The sequence below is a fragment of the Astatotilapia calliptera genome, chromosome 3, assembly GCF_900246225.1.
Source record: "Astatotilapia calliptera chromosome 3, fAstCal1.2, whole genome shotgun sequence".
Taxonomy (NCBI): domain Eukaryota; kingdom Metazoa; phylum Chordata; class Actinopteri; order Cichliformes; family Cichlidae; genus Astatotilapia; species Astatotilapia calliptera.
The window spans coordinates 34,719,983-34,741,881 of NC_039304.1; the positions used below are offsets into that span (position 1 = coordinate 34,719,983).

Here is a 21,899-nt window from a genome sequence, read left to right on the forward strand (position 1 = left end):
ACTTTTCACTTTTCTAGAGCAAAGCAGGTAAATAGCTTTCAGTATTACCTGCAGCTTGACTTGCTATGTTGATCTTTTTTTAACCCCCAGCTTATTATTTGGCCCAGTTATATCAGACTAAACCAAATACTCAAATAAAATTCTTAAGTTTATAACTAAGCTTAAGAGTGGCAGTAGCCAACAACTGATCTTCATGGAGTAACCCCAGTTTTGCCCAGTCCAGCCGAAGATGAAAGAGGCAGAAAAACTACTATATTTAAAAGTTGTAAGAATATTACATGGTATAGAAGCCAAATCAATCACATTACTGAGCAGTTTTTCTTAATGGTTTAAAAGTATTCGTGTGTATAAATTGGCTGTAGCGATTAATGGACTTTATTATTTTATTAATTTCCAAAATCGTTAGTTGCTTAACTTAAATACTAAACAGCAATTCAGTGACAGTGCCAGAGCCCTGACACTTCTAAGTAAATTTGATTTTGACCGTTTAAAATTTAATTTGGACCGTCTCTTAAAATTAATAGACATAAGTGATGGATCACTTTATAATAAAGCAATGCAATAAAAAAGCCTGATTAAAAAAAAATCCAGAGATCTCTGACTGAGCTGATGTGTGTTTATAAAGTCAAAAGCCCTGCTTTAAAATCAGGTTGTGGTCAAGTAGTCTTTTCTGTTTAGGAAAGTTCCTAATTGAGTGAAATGACCCAGTATAAAGTATGAGCTTATATAACTTTCTAAATTCTACAAAAAAAAAATCATCAGTTTTGCTGGTTTGGGCTTAGCTGACGTGGACTGACTCAAGAATTTCTTCATGCTTTTTTTACCAGCTAGTCAGTTAATAAGCCAAGCCATGCAGCAGCATGAAGAGCTTAAATAGAAGTGAGTGACTTCCCTGGAGATGCGTCACAATCATATCAAAGTTTGTGTATGCCCGTAGATAATGTGGCGGGAGTGATGGAGTAATTGACAGTATGAATGATAAATTATTTACAGTGTCACAACAGTATTGCCTCCACCGTCACAAATCACAGGCTGACTCTCACATCGCTTTTGTAGTTCTTGTTGTCAGTGCTTTTTTTCCTCATTGACAAAGTTAAATGGTGTCAATAACTAAAATTACAGTGGCACTCTTGCAGTGTTTTAGCGACCTGGTTGTCTTTCGGGGGCTTTAAGTTTCTTCCATGCTGCATTAACATCTCCCTGTCTCCCTTCACTCCTGACAGATTCATCTCCCTTCTATATATTTAAACCCTCTTTTACTCCACTCCATTACTCCCCATAACTTCTTCTCTGCCGGTGTTTTCGCTCCCTTCCTCTTCAGGCAACAGCAAAGATGGCTCGGTGAAGGCTGGTAGATTTTAAGTGGTGCATGACAGGTGCGGCAGTTAAATGTTGTGTCATAGCAGGTGTGTACGGTGCATGCATGTCTATGGGAGGATGCGTATTTAGAAAAACTCGCAGGCTTGTTGTTGTGCTTTGTTTGGCATTTTATTTCCTTAGTGATCATAATTTATTCCCATGGACATGTTATATTTCTCCCATCGGGGGTCTTCTCATTGCACGGACCACAGCAATATCGCACTGTCGTAAGTCAACATTATAGCCCGGCCACGTTAGTATGCAGATGGAGCCAGATTCTCAACTCCTGTGTATTTGTGTGTTTGAGTGTGTGTGCGTGGGTGTGTGCACAATATATATTACCATTTATATGCTGCACTTATATAATACATTTTAGTGTGTGGATGTGCATATTTACCCTCCTGTGTGATTTTTAAATTTACTCCAATTTTGTGTTGTCTTCAACAATACATTTTCCTGTTCTGCTGCTCCGATGTTTCCTCTGCTTGGATATAGTTTGTGCATTAAAATAACTTTTCCCAGACCACCAGTAATTAAATAATTGCTATGTCTTCCTCCTAATTTTAGCAGAGCTTCTGTTATCACACACACAACGTTGGCAGTGGATGTTAAAAGTGCTGTCCTATGTCCAAGTTTGATTGATTCATTGTTTTTCTCTCTCACTCTGTGGAAAATATTTCTCCAGAGTAAGGTGAATCCGCTCAATGTGACTCCACCCATACAAGCTGTGGACCAGGACAGAAACATACAACCTCCCTCTGACAGGCCGGGGATCCTGTATTCCATCCTTATTGGTAGGTTTGTTTGTTTTTACTAAACATTTTAGGAAGCTATTTAATAAATGGCAAAGCGGTACAGTGGTTTGCAGTCACGTCACAGCAAGGAGGTTCTGGGTTAGAACCCTCTGGCCTGCTTGGTCCTTGGTGTGTCGAGTTTGCTTGTACTCTGTGTGCCCACGTGAGTTCTCTCCAGGTCCTCTGGCTTCCTCCCACAACCTAAAAGGCATGTTGGGTTAATTGTTACATCTAAATTGGCTGTAGGTGAAAAGGAAAAATAGCATCCTTATGTTTTTGTTGTTGTTGGGGTTTTTTTTTTTACCCAAACAATTTTAAATTCACATATTTTTTTTAAGACTGATTGGTGAAACATTATTTAACATGCCACTTACACAGGGCAATACGCTCTGACTCTGTTCTTTCGAGATTATCTTGTCAAATGTAGATCAGTGGTATTGCGGTTCCTTAGGCTAGATTTAAGGCCCAATGCTAACGTCCACACTCAGAAATTTTAATATAAAAGTAAAAAGCGCATGAATTATTGTATCTTAAAGGCTGCCTTGTACTATATTATTTCCACTAGAGCACTTTGTTGTCTAAATGCAGGCTTACTTGGTGGTCCTAGATGATCCGAATTTAAGTAGTAGAATTTAAGCAAGAACATTCAGCCATCAAGCCCATTTCCTTTGGAACCAGCTCCCGGTTTAGGTTTAGGAGATGCATGTTCTCTACTTTTAAGAGTGTATGCATATCCTGTATGGCATAAGAGAGGCTTAAAATGTTCCTTTTTAAAAAAGCTTAGTTACACCTGGATCAAATGATCCCAAACCAAACCATCCCACTGTTTTAGGCTCATGATACACAGAGAACTCCATTTATTTATTTTCCCTTTCATATATGTCATTATGTTTTGTGTTCCATCCTGTTTGTTGCTCATGGTTTCAGCTTTCTGTCATTTATTTCCCCCCACCAACCTCAGGTAATAAGGTTGGTGAGAGCATCTGAGCCTTTTTTGTTAGAGGTTTTTCTTGAACCTCTTCTTTTCCACCGTTACCAGGTGCTTTGTTGTAGGGGATTGTTGGGTTGATGGGGTTCTCTCACTAATCAGTGTTTTTACTTTACAGTATAAAGCACCCTGAGCTGCCTGTTGTGTACTAGCACTGTATAAATAAGCTGTGCTGAATCAAATGGAATCAAGTAACACACCTACAGAAGCACCACAGCTGCACACACATTTGCCAACAGAGTGGAGAATGAGACCAGGCCTAAATGTCCATAAGGCTTTTGATGAAGCAACTTAAATAGACAGTGATAAAAAAGTATGCTCTGGACAGTTTGTGAAAGATAACATTTTACAGAATTACAGAGGTGGAATTGTTTCTCATTAGTGCTTTATACGTATCTAAAACTATAGGACAACTGTGCATCATACAAAATATTTTGATTACCATTTGAAACTATAAAATGCAGCATAACAACAACTTCAACAAGTCAGGATGTGCATAGTCTGTAGAAATGTACTGACATGACTTGACACAGGCTTGATTAAATTTCCCAGACCCCTCCTGTGAAACTAATCTCTCTCTGAGTGAGGATTATTAGAGAAAGTGTGACAATGGGCAAAGAAAAAAGATGTTGCAGCTTTGCAGCTCATCCAACATTATGATTCTAAATCTAAAAACAGAAATTACTGTTGAAAGTAAGCTGAGGAATATTTAATGTGAACTGCAGTGGTTTTGGTTACACTACTTGTGATTTTTAATGAAGGATCTGACAAATATTTGAAGTGCCATTAATGGAGGCAGTTTAAATAAATCAAAGTGAGGCTTTTATTTTACTGTTAAACATCTAAATGCGCCAGTTCACCTGAAAAAGCAAGAAACACGCAGGAGGTAAAAAGACACAGAGAAGATGGGAATTGCAGCACTATTTATGCACAAAAAAACATTTATACACAAAAGGGTAATCAGGAAATAGGACACAACGGGGTAACTAAACACAGGTAAAGATAATCAAGGACAATGAGACAGGAGGGGGAGTAAAACATTTAACACAGGAGACAAATAACTATCAAAATAAGACTGGAGTTGATAATCTAACAGGGAAATGTAGACATATGAGTAAACTTTAAAAAAAAAAAAGTAATTTATACAGGAGGATGAGATGAGATTTTTGTGAGACCACAAATTAAAATCTAAAACAAACAGTAAGTAATCTAATAACTAAAAACTGAAAATATTAAGGAAATAGAAAAAGATGCAAAAGTAAATAGTAATAAAAGTAAAAAGAAGGAAACATTTAACAACTTGAAAAAAGTCCTCCATATGAGACGTCTGTCCAGTTGTACTCTTGCTGCATGTCGTACTTGGCCCTCATTCTTTCTGAACTAACATAGAAATAACATTAAAAGAAAGGGCTTTTGCAAAATTAAGATGCTTAATATATTTACCTAAGCTTGGATTCTAGGTAAAAACACATGCCTTAGAAATAATAATAAAAAAAAGATATAATATTGGGCACTCACTCAAAGAAATTTATGTAGCACATTTCATTCCAAGTGGAGGCACAAAGTATCCATAAACATAGTAGAAATAATCTGTCTTGCAACGTGCCATCTCTCAAAAGCCAGTCAGATCAATGCTAGCTGCTGTAGCTGTAAAGATGTAACATAGACCGAAGTGCACACTTGAGAAATGTGATTGTGTACATCTGCCTGTGTTGCTGCTCTTTTTACCAGAGCTTGATTTCCCCATTGAACAATGTAGCCTTCATAGGAATCATATATGTACGGGCGGTGTGTACCTGTTGCGAGCTGCGATCTTTAAACTGGGAGCATTATCCAAGTCTCTTGCCTTGGATTCTCCCTCTAGAAACCCATCAAGCAAACATAAAGTGATTCTAACACAAATGTTTCCTCCCCTCTCCCACAGCAGTATATCTTCTGTTAAAAATGCATTTTTGGTTTGCTCTTACTGTTTGTGTTTGTTGTCCTCTCTCTTCCAGGCAAACCAGAGTCCTATGTAGAATATTTCCGCTTAAACAGAACCACAGCAGAACTTCTGCTACTGAAGCCCATCGACAGAGAGCACTACCACAGATTTGATCTGGTGATCAAGGTGAGAAACACTGCAGCAGCAAACAAGGCAGTTTTAATGGGATTTTCTTTTTTCTTGCATGTTTCTTCTACCTCAAAGAAACCCGCCAGTTCACTCTGTAGTGCTTTTTTAATGCCTTTAATCTACAAATATTCATCAAGTTGATCAGCAAATCTCTAAGTCCTAATAAAGACTGTTTATATTAGGTTTATTTATTTCCTGACGATTAAAAGTAGTCTGCCATGAAGACATTTAAATGATAGTCATTTTAAAGCATTCGCTATAGTAGTATGCATATATATATATATATATATATATATATATATATATATATATATATATATTAGGGGTGCAACGATACACAAAATTCACGGTTCGGTTCGATACTTTGGTGTCACGGTTCGATATTTTTTCGATACAAAAAAAATGTTCATGCCTTTTTAATTTGTCATTTATTAAAATTATAAATATATATTTTAACTCAAAAGTTCAGTTTTTGAATTTAATGTTGCTGAAACAACAAAGTAATAAAAATAAATAAATCTATCTGATTGAGGAATCACTCATCTTTGGAAAAGAGTTTATTACAGAGAAATGTCTCTTTCCAAAATAAGAGCTATACTATCCGCTTCTTCTGGGCTATATTCTCAGCAGCATATTAAACATATCAGGTCCCCATAAGGAGAATCATGTGCTAACGGCTGTCTAAATGACTCGGGTAAAGTTTGTAGCATGCGTGCTTGTTGTTTTTGTCTGCTTTCACTTGTCTTTGCACTAGGATGATGTCGGAGTAAATGTGCAGTCATATTCGTTGTGTTCCCACTAGTGCTGTCAGCGTTAATCTCGTTGAAATGACGTTAACGCCACAACACGGCAAATCTCCGTTAACGAGCTACCGCGGATCGCCCCGTGCGTGGGGCTGGACGGCGTCAACACGTTAACGAGCTAACTGCGCTAACGCACTAGTTCCCACCAATGTAATTGAGCATTGCGTGGCACATCCGACATAATTTTAGTTTTGTCCATGACGCGCTTACCTTCAGGGTCATACGTCACATGAAAACCAAAATAGTTCCAAACGCCAGATCTGAATGAGGGTGGGGGAGGTTCAATTTGCCATGTTGCAAGGAGAGCTTAACTTCTGTCTCACTAGCTTGCCCTGCACTCAGTGAATCTGCACTCGACTACTCCGCCTAGGCTCCACTGTCGAGTGCAGATCCACTGAGCGCTCAACACAGACAGCATCGTCAGAAGGAAAGTTGATAAAATAAATTTAAAATTTTGTATTGTTCGATACATATGCGTACCAAACCGAAAGCACTGTATCGAACGGTTCAATATCGATACTAGTATTGTTGCACCCCTAATATACACACACACACACACATATATATATATATATATATATATATATATATATATATGTGTGTGTATATATATATATATATATATATGTTACGCTACTCTCACATACTTACAGAATTTTACAACTAATAGCTCTTTCAAAAAAAATGAATAAATAATGAAAGGAAAGGCAACAGAAGGGAGCAAAGTAACAGAAATACACTGGTTTTTTTAATAATCCACCTGAGGTAAACTAAAAGGATTGGTACACATTTATTTGTACAAAACAATTTATTTTGCCGTTGTGAAATGAAAGAAGGACGTTTCATGACTTTAGTACAAACAATAACAGGTAAAGTAGGGTCTTTGGTCAGATACAGTATGTGACCAGCACCTCAGTGGTCACCGCCTCAGATGTTTCTTGTAACATTTAAAATCCTTCTCGAAGGACAACGATCAACTACACTCCATCAAGCCACTCTGAATGAAAGATTTATAAGTGCTGGTTTGGAGTTTGCCAGATGCATTGAAGGATTATTAGAGCATGAGGAAAAAATATGATCCGATGTGCCAAAAACTATTTGGGATGAACTCCAAGAACTCTGCCTGATGAGCACCAAGCACTGGTGTTCATTAAGCTCACTAATGCTATCCCTACAGTGAAGCATGGTTATAGTATCATAATGCTAAAAGAGCGTTTCTCACCATTAGGGACACGGAGACTGCTCAAAATTAAAAAGAATATGAACAAACCAAAACACAGTAACTGTTCATCTTTTAAGAGATCATACTCATGTGGATTTGACACAAGTCTGAATATACTTGAGTGGACTTGAAACCCACAGAATATCTATAGAAAAACCTTGAGATGGCATCCATTCTTTGTGATGAATCATGAAAGGTTTTTCCAAATAAAAGCTCTACTGGCTGCCAATGCACTGGATGAAGGGTTGGAATGCTTTTGCAAAGAAAGATTCTTGTTTTTAAAATGACAATTTCTCAAAAGCATGTTTTCGTTTGCTCATTGTCAGTTCTACATACTTCTAATGTTACGTTGCCAAAATGTAAGCAAACGTAGACAAAAAACAGGTCTCAAATTAGTACGTTAGCCCTGACCTGTAGCTGAACTTTCATTACGGATCCATGTTAGCATTTTTCACTTGTAAAATAGCAGAGAAGCCACACTATACAACTCTACTGATTACTTAAATAAACTTAAAAAAACAAAAGAAAAGAAAAAGAAAAAAAGACTGGAACTCAGAAATAAATCATCAACTCATACTTTTTCAGCAGCACTTAAACCTTTGAACTTGACTTACCAATTTCCTTAGAGAAATCATTTCATAAAATGACAGACTGATTAAACAGAATCACCAGCACAAACAAAAAAAGCACACTTGTTACTATTTTCAGCATGTGGAACTGTAATACATGGGTAGTCGCAGCATCTGTCATATCACTGTGTGTAATTTCGTCAACCACTGTAAAGACATAAAGGCTTAGCAGCGTGATTTATGGCTGGTCAGTTAGAGAAGATTCAAAGCTAAATTGGTTGTTATTACACTTTCCTCTCTCCCCTTTAGGCAGAACAGGACAACGGCCACCCCCTGCCAGCTTTCGCCAGCCTTCAAATCGAAGTTCTGGATGAAAACAACCAGGCACCCTACTTCCTGCAGCCTAGTTACCATGGCTACATCAGTGAGGCATCGCCAGTGGGAACCACCATAGCGACCAGCGCCAGCCTATCTGTACCACTGGCCATAATAGCACTGGATAATGATGTGGAGGAGGTATGATGAACATGTACAGAGCTGTGATTGATTTCAAAAACAAAAACTAAATATTGTTGTTACTAATTAATCAAATTCTAACAAAGTGAAGAATGAAAATGTTCTTGTAAAACCAGAACGACGCAGCTGTTTTAAAATGGTTTGGATTTTTTAGTATGTGTAAAAACTCTTACAACATTTTGATCTGTTGAATCTACTTCTTTTATAGCTGGCACTCAATAAGACACCTGTAGGTATCAGCTCGGTGCTTTCCTTCTATCTTGACCTTCAGAGTTCTGAGTGGTGTTAACAAGGACTGTGCTTCTAACAACAGACACATGACTCACTTATGTTAATGCTCATTGGTGTTGTGATGTTAAAGTTTACTATACTAGATGAAAACAGACCATTAGCCTTTTACTTCCTGTTGTATTAGAGATCATTTACCTCTGTAGGCCTGTCAAGCTCTTTGCTATCCTACTGATTTACTTGTTGTAAATAATACAACTGCTGAAAGGCACATCCTTGATAACAGGCAGACAAAAGGCCTGTTATCTAATTGCCTACTTTTCACACAGGGGATTGAAAATAACAGCTTAAGCTAGCAGATATTTTATTTTATTTTTACAATTTTGTTTTATCAGGTGCTAGCTTACATATTAAGCTAATATTGCTGATTGAAAACACTCTCTGTTCTTCGCTCTATCTCATGTTTTCAGCAACATTGTTAAATAACAAAAAAGAGAGGGAAACTGAGTGACAGGTTAGCCAGACATGATTAGCAGCTTACATAGGACCACAAAAGCACATATTTTAATAACTTACGACTAGAGTTGGATGTCTCGAGACCGGTCTTGGTCTCGAGACCGGTCTTGAGACCACTTTTACGTGGTCTTGGTCTTGTCTTGATCTCGACGGACTTTGGTCTCGGTCTTATCTTGGTCTCGCTGTCTCGGTCTTGCTGTCTCAGATCAACATAGTGGTCGGGAGATTTGGAGTCAACAGTATCCATGACACACAGTGTAACGTTCAATAATGTATCATGCGCAAAAGCTTTAGCTCTAAGAGCCGTGCTTAGAGAGTGCTTTGTAGTGAATCAGAATAGTCGACTCCCATTGAGCGAGAGCCGCAGCTCCTCAATTAATTTCCTTTCACTGCTCAGCTGTCACACAGCGACACACAGTGGCTCAGCCATGCTCAAATCCCTCCACATTGTGGATTATAATCTTCAGTTTGATGTTACAATTTTATCTATATATAAAGTATAACTGAAACCAGTTACATATTTCCCATTCTTTAGACAGTTTTTGGAGGTGATCGCTGTTTTGTCAGATGACTTTGGGGCCAGTCAGTACCATCATGTCAGCCCTCAAAAGCACACAAAAGTTAGTCTTTTTTGTCCCGGTCTTGGTCTCGGTCTTGGTCTCGCCTCAACTTGGTCTCGGTCTTGGTCTCGTCTCGACTTGGTCTTGGTCTTGGTCTTGTCTTGGTCTCGATACCCTCTGGTCTTGGTCTTGGTCTTGTCTTGGTCTCGATACCCTCTGGTCTTGGTCTTGTCTTGGTCTCGGATTAGGCGGTCTTGACTACAAGTCTACTTACGACTAATACATCTTTTTTCAGACAAAAGGAAAGGTGATTTAAGGGTCTTTGAATATGGGATGGTTGTTGGTACCAAACAGGCTGATCTGTATATTTTAGAAACTGTTAACTGACAATTCCCCACGCTACTATCTCTAGAGTTTACAGAGAATGTTCCAAAAAACAGGAAAAAATCCAGTGAGCAGCAGTTCTCTGAGCAAGTATACTTTGTTGATGCCAGAGATTAGAGGGGAATGGCCGGACTGCTTTAAGTTGATAGAAAAGCAACAAAAAATCAGGTAACCACTCTTTACAACCAAGGTCTGCAGAAGAGCATCTCTTGAACTTGAAGCAGAGGACCACTTCTGTCAGCTAAGAACAGGAAACTAAGGGTACAATTCATATGGGTGAATTCTAATCACCAAAATTGGAAAATGGAAGATTGGAAAAACATTGCCAGGTGTGCTGCAATGTTGAGATTGTAGGATTAGAATTTTGATTAAGCAACATTGTAGCATGTATCCATCCTGCCTTAGATCAGCTGTTCAGGAAAGATATGGGGGTATATAATGATGTGGTGGTATATTTTCATGGCACATCCCACTGTGCATCATTTAAATGCCACAGCCTACCTGAGGATTGTTACAGACCATGTCTAGCCCTTCATGACCCATTGACCAATCTTGTGATGGCTGCTTCCAACAGTTTAACTCGTCATATCAAACAGCTCAACTTGGTGAATGGTTTTTTGAACATGGCAATGAGCTCGCTGTATTCAAATGGCCTTTACAGTCGTCGGATCTCAACCCAGTAGAGCACGAGAGAATGTGAATGATTCTAACATGTCAATATGTACTGAACTCTCAAAGAAATGTTTCCAGCGCAAAGTAGTAAGGAAGTCCTAAAAGAAAAAATAGATTTTGGCACTGTACTAGCAAGTTGTACTAATAAAGTGTTGGTGAGTGTATATTACCTTCAGATGCCTTGCTGCTGGCGGGGCTATGTAGAACATATCGCAAAATCTAGATCTTGACAGGTCTACCAAAGCTATGACTAAACAATCAGGGCATGGGTCTATCTTCTGGTCAGCTGTTAGAAGCACTTTGTATCTCTTTACCTTACTGATATAAAATCCTGCTCTCATGTAAATAAACCAGCTCTTGCCTAGAAACAAAATTAAACCAACATGTAAACAAAGCTAGAAGCATGGTGACAGTATTTAATCATACCATACAGAAATGAGGGATTGGTCTATTCAAGTGTCCATTTTCGCCGCCCTCTTTCAAGCTCTGCCGAATCTCGACTTTGTGCCTTGCTTGCAGTGTGTGAAGTGCCCTATCTAATTTCCCTCTGAATCTGGATAGTAAAACCATTTCCCTCTTAAATTGCCTCTTGGTAATGTAAGATATTTACAGTGCTGCAACATTGTTATCGCCGATGCATTCCCAGGAGCTTAGTTTGTTTAAGATGTAGCATAGGCATTTTGACAAAAACAAGCTTTGGTTCGCTGCTTTCTAAAAGACCCCAACAGCTTGGAATGGGCTTAGAGAGCATAATGTGTGCATTTGTGTGTGTTCCCGGGACTGTGTATGTGTGTGTCAAGTGATATACATTGAGTTATTTTTAATATTGCTAACCCTGGCCTTTCCTCCAGCATTAAGCACCAACAATGATGATTAGTCCTAATTGCTTTTATGTGACATCCATCACTTTTATTTATGTGTGTGCGCATACAAATGCAAGTATCTGTGTGCGCCTGTAACTGTGCTACTGTGTGTACGTGCATGCTTATTTATGACTCAATATCCACACCGGCTACATCGACAGCATTATCAGCTCCCCCCCCCCCCCCCCCCCCACCCCACCCCACCCTACCCTGCTGAGCCAGCCTTATCTGGAATGAGAGCTCCCCTCTCTCTCTCTCCCTCATGCGCACATACACACACAAACAGACACACACACACAGAAGAGATGACTGTGTAGGTAATGTCAGAGGAGGGCTTGGATGAGGATTGCCTCTCCATCACTGAGTATAGCACCCAGACACACACCGATTGAGCCCTCTTCTTAGAAATTGTTATGTCAAGAAAACACAAGGGATGTTTTTCATTCATATTCTTAACCATCTCTTGTCCAAGCACTTCTTTGTTCACAGCTGTTTTGCTTATGAAGCGTGTGGATTCACTGTGTTTTGCCACTGATATATTCAGCTTTGTAATGTTTAAATATAATTATTTCAGAGAAACACAGTTTGAAAGCTGGCTCTTGCCTACTTTTGCCCATCAATTATCATCTTGGCCAGAAACTCTGTGTATTTTTTTTTTTTAACCAATCCAGTGTACCCACTTCACTACAGGTTTGCATGTATAGTAATTAATGTAGATGATAGTGAGACATGAGGGAACGGTATCTGAGTGCAAGCGATCCCCCAGCAGAGGATTTAAGGGTAAAAACAAAAAGTTAAATGTTGTAATGTTGTTATGTCTCTCTTCAACAGACACGGGATCCGCAGCTTCAATTCTCACTGGACAGCTATTCTCATGTTTTCTCTGTATCTGCTACTGGAATCAAAAGATACCTCACTCTGGTGCAGCCTGTCGACAGAGAGACACAAGACTCCTACACATTCACGGTACTCTATGGGCTTGATGTCTGTGTGCACTACACAAAGTGTTTGCATGTGAGGGGAAAAGCGATAGATAAGTGTCTGAATGCATTTGAATAACTCCCCTTCAAAGTCAGATAAAAGCAGGGATCTTGGGAAAAACAAATAAAAAAATCTCACGAAAAGAAGTGAAAAATGGAAATAAAATGACATCAGAGGAATACGCAGAAAAATAAAAATATGCTTGGGTTTCTTAACCTATGCTTGAGCCTGAATTTAAGCCATTTTAGCAGTAAGGCGAGAGAAGCGAGATAAAGTGAGGAGTGGAGAAAATGCAGAGGATGTGAGTACAGGTGAAGCACACACACAAAAAAAGCAGATTAGAAAGAAGAGGGCAGAGGGTTACAGAGAACACAAACAACACACCGACTGTGGAGGGAGGCATATAGAGAGGCCTGAAGTAAGAAAATCATGAGAAGGCGAAGGAAAAGGGCAAACATGGAAGGAATTTCTTCAACCTTCATATGTTTTTAAAAGTTGATTTGATTTTCTGTCCTAACAGTGCTTCTAAAAAATGAGTTTTAAATGACAGTATTAATTATTATACTGTCACTAGTAATTAATGCCTTTGTTGCTTACTGTAGAAATGAATGTAGCAAACAAGACTAATTACAGTGATTACAGTCCTTCTGTGTCCACATCTTTCCCTATTTTTTCTGTCTACCTGGTGCGTTTTCTTCATTTTCCCCTCCTTGTTTTTTTTTTTTTTTATTTATCAGTGGAATCTAATCCAGCAGCGTCTTCATTGGTAGGGCGCATGTAAGCTGCCCAATGTCAAGCAGAGTATCAAAATGTATCTCAGTATATGATGTACTGCATTGTTACTTCACACAGCAGCTGTTATCTGACAAGCTCAGGCTGGTAACTCTGGCAGTGTGTGTTTGTGTGTGTGTGTGTGCACGTGTGGGACTGTATGCGGCTCTATGTGTCCTTGAGTGTGTATTCAGCAATTTGGGAGTTAAAGATGGAAAAAGCAGAAGGCCTGGTGTATTGATTTAAAGGCAGAGGTGTACAGTAATCATCATGAAGCCTTGGAGGAGAAATTAAACTCAAGGCAGAGAGAGATATGAGAAATGGTGGGTGATTTTCATTTGAAGGAGTGAATCAGCTTCTTGGCAGATGAGCTTGTGGAGAAGATTGGTATCAGCGAAGAAACTTCTTTCCTGCCGATATTCGCTTTGAATGATTTCTAAAACATGGCTGAAATGCACATTTTCGCTTGAATTTTTCTGCTACTGACTCATTTATGGGCGAGTGGAGGGACATTGGGGGAAAAAAAGATGAAACCAGGCACGGTCATAAACAAAATTTGTCATGGATGTGAAGCGCTTTAATTGACTTTTGAATGCTTTGAACATCTCAGAGCATGAACTAAAGGACAGGGGAGACTAAAAACATGCTTGTGACATTAAAGTTGATTTAAAAACAAACAACATACTTAACGTGATTAATTTTATCTAAGTTAATCGAGCTCCTAAGACTTGAACGACAATCAGTTTTCGACATTTCTCTCATGTCGAGTTGAGCTTTTTTCGTGTTTGTACCTATGAAGCCACAAAAACTGATGTTTTAAAGTGGCAGGGTGCAAAACACAATAATAAAGAACAGGCTCTACTTAGAGGAGCTCAGCAGTTTGCTTTCAGAAAAACATTACTGCTCACTTGATAGTAAGCAAAAGCCAGCCAGCTTCACCTTTATTGTACAGTATCCTTTCAGTCTTCTTTATACGAGGTTGACTAAGCATAACTCTCACTGTTAATGCTATTTCTTATTTATATGCATTTTTAAATAAATGTATGCATTATAAATGGCGATAGTTACCGGGAGTACTCTTGCGTGTAGGTTAAATTAGAGACAGCCAGCACTGATTAAAGAGTTTCCACAGTTTCCATTATTTTCCTTTCTGTACACAGATTTTGTAATTCTTTAATGTCCCTTCTTTTGGTAAATACTGTGAAGCATCTTGTAACTACACTCTCTTTATTGGGTACATCTCTTTGCTTGTTAATGCATATTTCTAATCAGACAGCATCCGAATGGAATAGAATAGAAATGAAAATTGAGTATTTTGCAAACTTCTGTTGAATGCTAAATTTTGAAGCACAGTGTCTACAGCAGAAGAAGACCACTCCAGGTGTCACTCCTTTCAGTTAGGGACACTTAGGGAAACTGAGGCTACAACTCATCCAACTTGGCTTAGGGTATATGGCATAAACAGCATGGATCCATCCTGCCTTGTATCAACGGTTCACGCTGGTGGGGGTGGTGTAGTAGTGTGGGAGATATATATTTTTTCCCCAGCAGAATTTTGGACCCAATAGCACCAACTGAGCGTAGTTTAAACACCTGCGTTTCGTTGCTGATCACGTCCATCCCTCTATGACCACGGTGTACCGATTTTTTAACGTATATTCTGTGTCACAAAGCTCAGATGATTTCAAACTGGTTTCTTGAACATGATAATGAGTTCACTGTGCCCTCCACAGTCACCCGTTTTCAATGCAATAGAGCACCTTTGGGTTGTGGTGGAACCCAAAGATCTGGAGCAACCGTGTGATGCTATCACCTCAATGACCAAAGTCTATGCTTAATATTTCCAACACCTTGGTGATTCTGTGCAATGAATTGTACTTAAGACAAAAAAGGGGGTCCAACTCAGTATTTCAAGATAAAACTAATGAAGTAACGTCATTTAAAAATAACGTTATTATTATTCTTGTTATCAAAAGAATCCTACACCTTAATTTTTTTTAAGAGAAATACAAAGTTAAGGAAACTCAAGATGTCAAGCACAGATTCAGTGCATAGTCCACCCGCCTTCTCATCAGCAGGCCTCTCAAAATCAAGACTGTGTTTTTTTTAAAAGAAGGAACACTTTGGCTCTTTGCTTTGTTAACTGTTTCTTTTTCTGCCTTTGTCTCAGCTTGTAGCATCAGACGGTGTCCAGGAGAGCACTGCAGTTACCGTGGCCATAACAGTGTTGGATGCTAATGACAACACTCCAACCTTTCCTAACGTTTCCTATAATGTGAACCTGTTTATCGACATGATGCCTGGAGAAGCCGTGTTACAGGTACACACTGTCGAACGCATACAGGTTAATAACACATCTAGTCTGTGGCAGCTTTAGCAGCATGATTCGTTAAAGCTTTTCTTGGAGCATGTTGTGAGTGTTTGGACATGAATCACATTTGTGAGTGTGTGTGTGTGTGTGTGTGTGTGTGTGTGTGTGTGTGTGTGTGTGTGTGTGTGTGTGTGTGCGTGTGTGTATGTGTGTGTGTGTGTATGCGTCTTTTCCTAGCTGTCAGCATTTGACTCCGATGCAGGTCAAAACGGTCTCATCACGTATCGGATTTTGGCTGGTCACCAAGGACACTTTGTCATAGGCAACAGGTAAATTGATGAGTGGCATTGTTTTTGTTTTATTTACTTTTTAGCATTGAGGGAATATGCTTCTTTGCTATTTTGTTGCAATTTTGAAGAGTGAAATCTCTAGCAGTAACCATTAATCGCTCAGCTAAACATAAAGGCTCTAAAAAGGTGAAACCGCTCGCCCGCACCAATCTATGCGGAAATAAAAAAAATTATATAGGCCTAACAATGACAATGAGTCACTTGGGATTTATTGTGGCCTTAAGGTTGCCAGCAAACCAACACAGCATTGCAGTGGATAGAACTCCTGCTTAAGATGTTGCTTGGTATAAGTGCTTTAGACATTGGATCGAGAATACAAATAAATGTAGTAGTTAAATTGTCAGGCTTTTGCAAACTATGCATGTTAGAAATAATAGCATAATGGAAGTTATGTTGGTGATTTTCTTGAATAGCTCAGGTAAAGTTAGAAAATCCACTATGAAAGTGTGATAAGTATTTATAATCAGATAAATGTAACTATTTCCACAGCAGTGGGATCATCACTGTGGCACCAGGCGTGCAGCTAAGTGTTGGGCAGAGCTATGCGTTGACCGTAGAAGCCATGGACAACGGGCCTGAACCCCACCGAAGGTAGGGGTTTCTCACTTTGTGATTCGCCGGGTATTTTCTTTCTGTCTGGTGATGAAACTCAAAAGGTCATCAGATTTCCGGAGCGTCCACACTCATCGTCAGACACGGCACATCTCTGTCTGTCGCTTCCCACTTTGTTACCCCTCTCCTGTCACTCTTTCTGTTCGCCATTTTCAGAGAAGTTGTTTTCATTCTTAGAAATATATATATCTTAAATTATAGTTTTAAATCGGAATAGAGCTGAAAAGGAGTCTGAAACAAGAAAATGGATAGTGTGTGTCATGGTCCTGGGCCATGTTGGCCCAGTGTTCTTAGTTTCCTTGTATGTTTGTATTTTGTTCCTTATTTAGACCATGTTTTCTGAGTTGCCCTGTTGTGTTGTTCCCTAAGTGTTTTCCCTTCATGGCTTTTACCCCCTGTGTGCCCCTCTGTGTATCTGTGAGCCCTCGTCTCTCCATGTTTTATTCCATGTTTCCCCTGCCCTTTATGTCTAAGTTCTCCCCGTGCTCTCTCTCCCCCCATGTGTGCCCCTCTATGTATTTATGAGCCCTCGTCCCCTTTCGTGTTTATTCCGTGTCTCCCCTGCCTGTTACGTTGGTGTTCTACTCGTGCTCTCTCTCCTCCTGTCTGAACCTCTGTACTTCCTGTTTCACCTCTCCCGTCAGTGTTCAGTTCACCCCGCCTGTCCGTTATGATTATCGTGTCACCCTGTGTTTCCCGTGTGTTCCCACTTCCCTCGTTAAACTCTGTGTATTTCTGGTCTGCCGTCTCCCTCTGTTCCCAGGCGTCGACGTCGTCCTCATGCTGGCCGTGGATTTCCCTGTGTCTTCTCCCTCCGAGTGTTAGTTTACTTTCTTCCCAGTTTAGTTTTGTATTTTCCTATGTTCTGCCTCTTCAGCAATAAAGCTGCCTTTTGAGTTCATCCCCGTTTGTGTGAGTTTTGCATTTTGGGTCCTCCTCCTGCCTGCCACACAGCCGAGCCTTGACAGTGTGAGTGTGAGGGGGGGGAAGAAACAATGCAGAATAAAAGGGTGCCTCAAGACACCCTCTTCTTGAGAGCAGAGAGAAAATTATACTGTCTCTGACTCCAAAAAGGAACGATTTTAACAAATACTGACATACGTGGCATCTGAAATACCACAGAGAGAGGTAGAAAGCAAATGTAGTGCACTATGGTCTGTTGCCTTCGAGGGGTACGGACAGACTTGGGAACACGGCTTTTTAAATATTTTCTTCTATCCTGTTTCCTGCTCTGCATCTCTACATCATTAATTGAATCAGTAAGGACCATAACTTTAAGCAAATCACAATTCCCTGCCGTTCTCCAACCAGCTTTATTAAATGGAAAAGGCAGCTGCTCCTAATACATTTTAAACTCTTTGTAAGTATTGATTTGCGTAGCTATAGTCTGGCAGAGATGTGAAATTTTAGTTTCAAGCAGTTACCGTACAATATTTGAGAACAGAAGCAAATCCAACCATTGAACCACTCACCCACTGGAACACACATTGATGTAGCAGCTGCACTCTCGGAGAGTTTGATTTTTTTGAGTGTTTTGTGCCGCTCCATGCTGCAACTTGACGCAAGAAACAAAAGAGACTCACTGGGAGCAAGCCATGAGCTTTTGTGTATAACAGTTACGCTTAGACTTTTTGATGTACGTCATCCTTCTTTTTGTGTTCCACTTAGTTTTGTTTTTTTGTTTGTTTTCTTGTCTTGTTGTATATCATCAGATAGAGGAACACCATAAAGAAGACTGCACAAAAGCATCAGAGTAATTGGCATCAATGAAAACAAAAGTCATACTCGCTGATCTACATCACCACACAGCTTTCTGATACTCAATGGGTGTTGTTCTTTGTATTCTGCACTTGGGAATAGCGCAGCAAAAGGACAAATTAACACTGTGTGTCCTTGTAGAAAGGACAAACAAGCCGAGTCCCTGCTTTACAAATGAGAAGCACAGAACAAAAGCAACACTTGGGTGCAAACATGGGGAAACATTTAATCAAGACTCTTTTTTTTTTTTCCTTTACACACCGCTTGAGGAAAAAGAACAGGGCAATACCCAGGTGATTATCACTTGTTAGGCAGGCTGCTATAACAGGAAGTCAGTCTTTTTAAATTGATGTAAGATGAGCAGGTCAGTGGGAGATATATCTGAATTTCTGATTATAAAATACATTTGAGGATGTGATTGAATACTTGGACATTTAATTTGAACTGTCAGTGGGCACAGGTGGAGACTTCTGCTCTCTTTAGAAACCTGACAAAAATGCACCTGTATTCAATCAGCTCCCCTGAGACGTGGTTAAAATGCTGGAAGGTGTAAAATGAACGTTTTTGCATATGGTAAGGTCTGTGTATCAGCAGTGTGCAGCATCAGTAGTGTAGTGTCACTCCAAATAAAGTATCTGCACCTAAATTTCATTCAGATATTCCCACAGCTCTGACAGAATAACGCACTGTGCTCATGTACTATTATGTATGCAAACGTATGTGCTGGTGCTTGTGCAAGATTTGAGAATACAGTGCAGCTCAGCTCACTTATGATGTATAAGGTAAGAGCTTCATTAATAAATAAATAATGTATTTTGATAGTTGACATTTTGATTAGAGGTAATATTGTACATGTAGTTTGGGAAATGAACACTCAAATGCAAATATTAAACTTTAGCTTGCGAATTTTTAACTGAAGATTTCAACTGTGACTATGGGAAACCTGCATCTCAGACAGATCAATTGATAAATTTCATATAAATGGCAAAAAATGTATTGTGCCACATGTTTAAATACACACAGTTCTCTCATTTTGTCTCATACTGAAGGTACAGTATCTAATAAACTCTGAAGAAAGACTTCCAAAACAGTTGGAAGGAAGAAATTAACTTTAGCTCGCGTCTTATTAGCCTGACCTGTCACAGACATGTTACATAATTGTAACGCAACCTTTGCTTGGTTTTAGCGTAAAGAAATTATTTAAGAATACATTTCCTAAATTGCAGTTGGCCGTTTTGTGATTTTGGTTGCTATGCATTGGAGAAATTGCGCTGATTGGATGAAGTAACTTAATTTTTACTTAGACAATAAATCATAGAGGTTACTGCCATAACACTTTCACAATGTTAAATTTACCAGACAGAAACATCAGAAATATCCAGACCATATGGGTTACCTCTGGATATCAGACATTGTTGTGCCCTTGTGCTTTGTGTTTTACTATTAACGTCAAACAGTAGTTACATTTCTGATTGCATTTTGGGAAGCTAATGTAAATGTAAATAATGTAAAAAATAAAACGTGCAATGCCTTTCATCTCAAGCTTCCAAAGTTCAGGTACTTTATAAAGCATTAAAGTTTTTTGCATTTTCTGACCTGCTTACTGCCCTCACATTTACTCTGAATCAACCTACCAACTCTAATACATTAATTCAGCAAGACTGATAGTATCTAATGTGTAGAGCAAGAATAATGTATGGCTTGCATGCCACATTGCTTTTCTGGAGCAATATTTCTCAGTCATTCCAAAACTAGAATCCTTTTTTATCCTTCTAGCCATGAAGCTGCCAAATCAATATAGAATGTGAACTTCTGCAGATTGAGGTGGTTCCAGTGATTGGCATGGAGATTGTCCCCAAATTTCCCCAGACCCCCATTTATCTCAGCTGAAAATGTAACCTGACAAATCAATATCTCTCTGTGCTACAGATTTGTTAAAACTATAAATCTGGACTCAGAATGAGCTGTGTCCTCATTATGATGGCAGCTAACAAAAACAAAAGAGAGCATTTTTTAAAGTATCGCGTTAGGCGTCTGGAACTTTTAATAATGAAATAAATCACCACAAGAGAGAGAGAAGATAACACAGATGAAGATGTTAGATAAAAAGTAAATTTGCAAAAAAGAGATCATTTTTACTGTACCTTACGTGTCATGTAGTGAATTATGAAAGGGAGCACAAGTGATGTGACTTATCAACTACAGCTAGCAAGCTTAGTTAACAAGGTGCATTGACTGTATATGTGCATCACCCAGACATCAATATTTGCTAATTAGTGCTAAGTAAGATGAAAAAAAGAATACTAAAAATTCACTCACTGAAACTGAAGCAGAGACCTTTGAATGTGATGTGTATGCGGTTTTTTTTACATTTAGCTGATAAATTAATTCGCATCAAAAGGCACCAACGCCATATACACAATCAAAAGGTCCAGTTCAGTAATTTTAATTAGCTGAGGTGAAAAAAGCCAACAGCTATAACCACCAGTATTAATTGCCTTTTAGTCAAAGATTATCCTTGGCTTTTAGCAATTCAGTCAGGTAAGCATTTAAAAATTCAGCCCCATGCAGTTAGCATGAAAAGGGAGGTCAAGACTATATCTACCAGGCTGCAATGTTTTTTAATGCTCTTAACTTTTCTATGGAGACGTTTGAAGACAGCTTTAAGAAACAAGAGTTTTTTTCCAGCCCTGGAGTTTACCTGTTTATGTCAAGATTAATACTATACTAGGACATACACCAAGAAGATCGTCAGTTTCAGATCATCAAACAATTTTCATGTTAGACAAAGATAACCAGAGAAAATATGAAATGCACTTTATTAATTAAAAAAAAAGATTATCCAAACCTGCCTAACCTAATAACTGGAACTACAATCAAGCCATATGCAATAACTGCTAATGAGTCTCTCGCATCACTGGATCACAGGAATTGTAGCCCAGTCTTCTTTGCCGAAATATTTTAATTCAACCACATTGGATGATTTTCATGAAAGGCCTGTTTAAGGTCAGCATCTCAATCTGATTTAAGTCTGGGCATTGACTAGGGCACTCCAAAAACTTTCAATTTTTGAGAGCAGAATTCACAATTCCATCAATTACAAGTTATCCAGGGCCTGAATCTGCAAAGCAGCCTGTTTGTTCTGTAGATATCATTCTGGGGTCTTTTGTGACCTCCTGAGTGGGTTGTTAATGTGATTTGAGGGGATTTTTAAGGTAGGTTCATCACTGTTCCAAGTTTTCTCCGTTTGTAGATAATGGCACGCCTTTGGGTTATCCCCTTCTAGAATGATAGATGTCAATGACTTTGTTTATCAGCTGTTTATCAGCTTGGGGTTACTTTTTTACAAAGGGTCAGGTAGGTTTCCATAATTTGTCACTATTTATAAATAAAATGATTTAAAAACGACATTTTGTATTTACTCGGGTTGTCTTTTTCTAATATTGAAATTAGTTTGATGATCTGAAATTCATCATCATGGTACTGTATAGGTGCAAACATGAATACATTGGGTATTGAAGCTTTGGAA

The 21,899-nt window shown here is 38.9% G+C and overlaps 1 protein-coding gene across 5 annotated transcripts in view; it reads left to right on the forward strand.

Annotated features, from left to right (window-relative positions):
• The window catches only part of LOC113019379 (protocadherin-15-like), a 248,355-nt gene that overhangs the window by 98,970 nt on the left and 127,486 nt on the right, over positions 1–21,899 (forward strand). For all 5 annotated transcript variants that reach the window (XM_026163064.1, XM_026163065.1, XM_026163062.1 and 2 more), the window contains exons 10-16: positions 2,045–2,153; positions 5,139–5,251; positions 8,158–8,364; positions 12,419–12,553; positions 15,510–15,659; positions 15,888–15,979; positions 16,490–16,591. In XM_026163064.1, the coding sequence (XP_026018849.1) occupies positions 2,045–2,153; positions 5,139–5,251; positions 8,158–8,364; positions 12,419–12,553; positions 15,510–15,659; positions 15,888–15,979; positions 16,490–16,591 (908 nt within the window). The remainder of the gene's footprint in view (positions 1–2,044; positions 2,154–5,138; positions 5,252–8,157; positions 8,365–12,418; positions 12,554–15,509; positions 15,660–15,887; positions 15,980–16,489; positions 16,592–21,899) is intronic.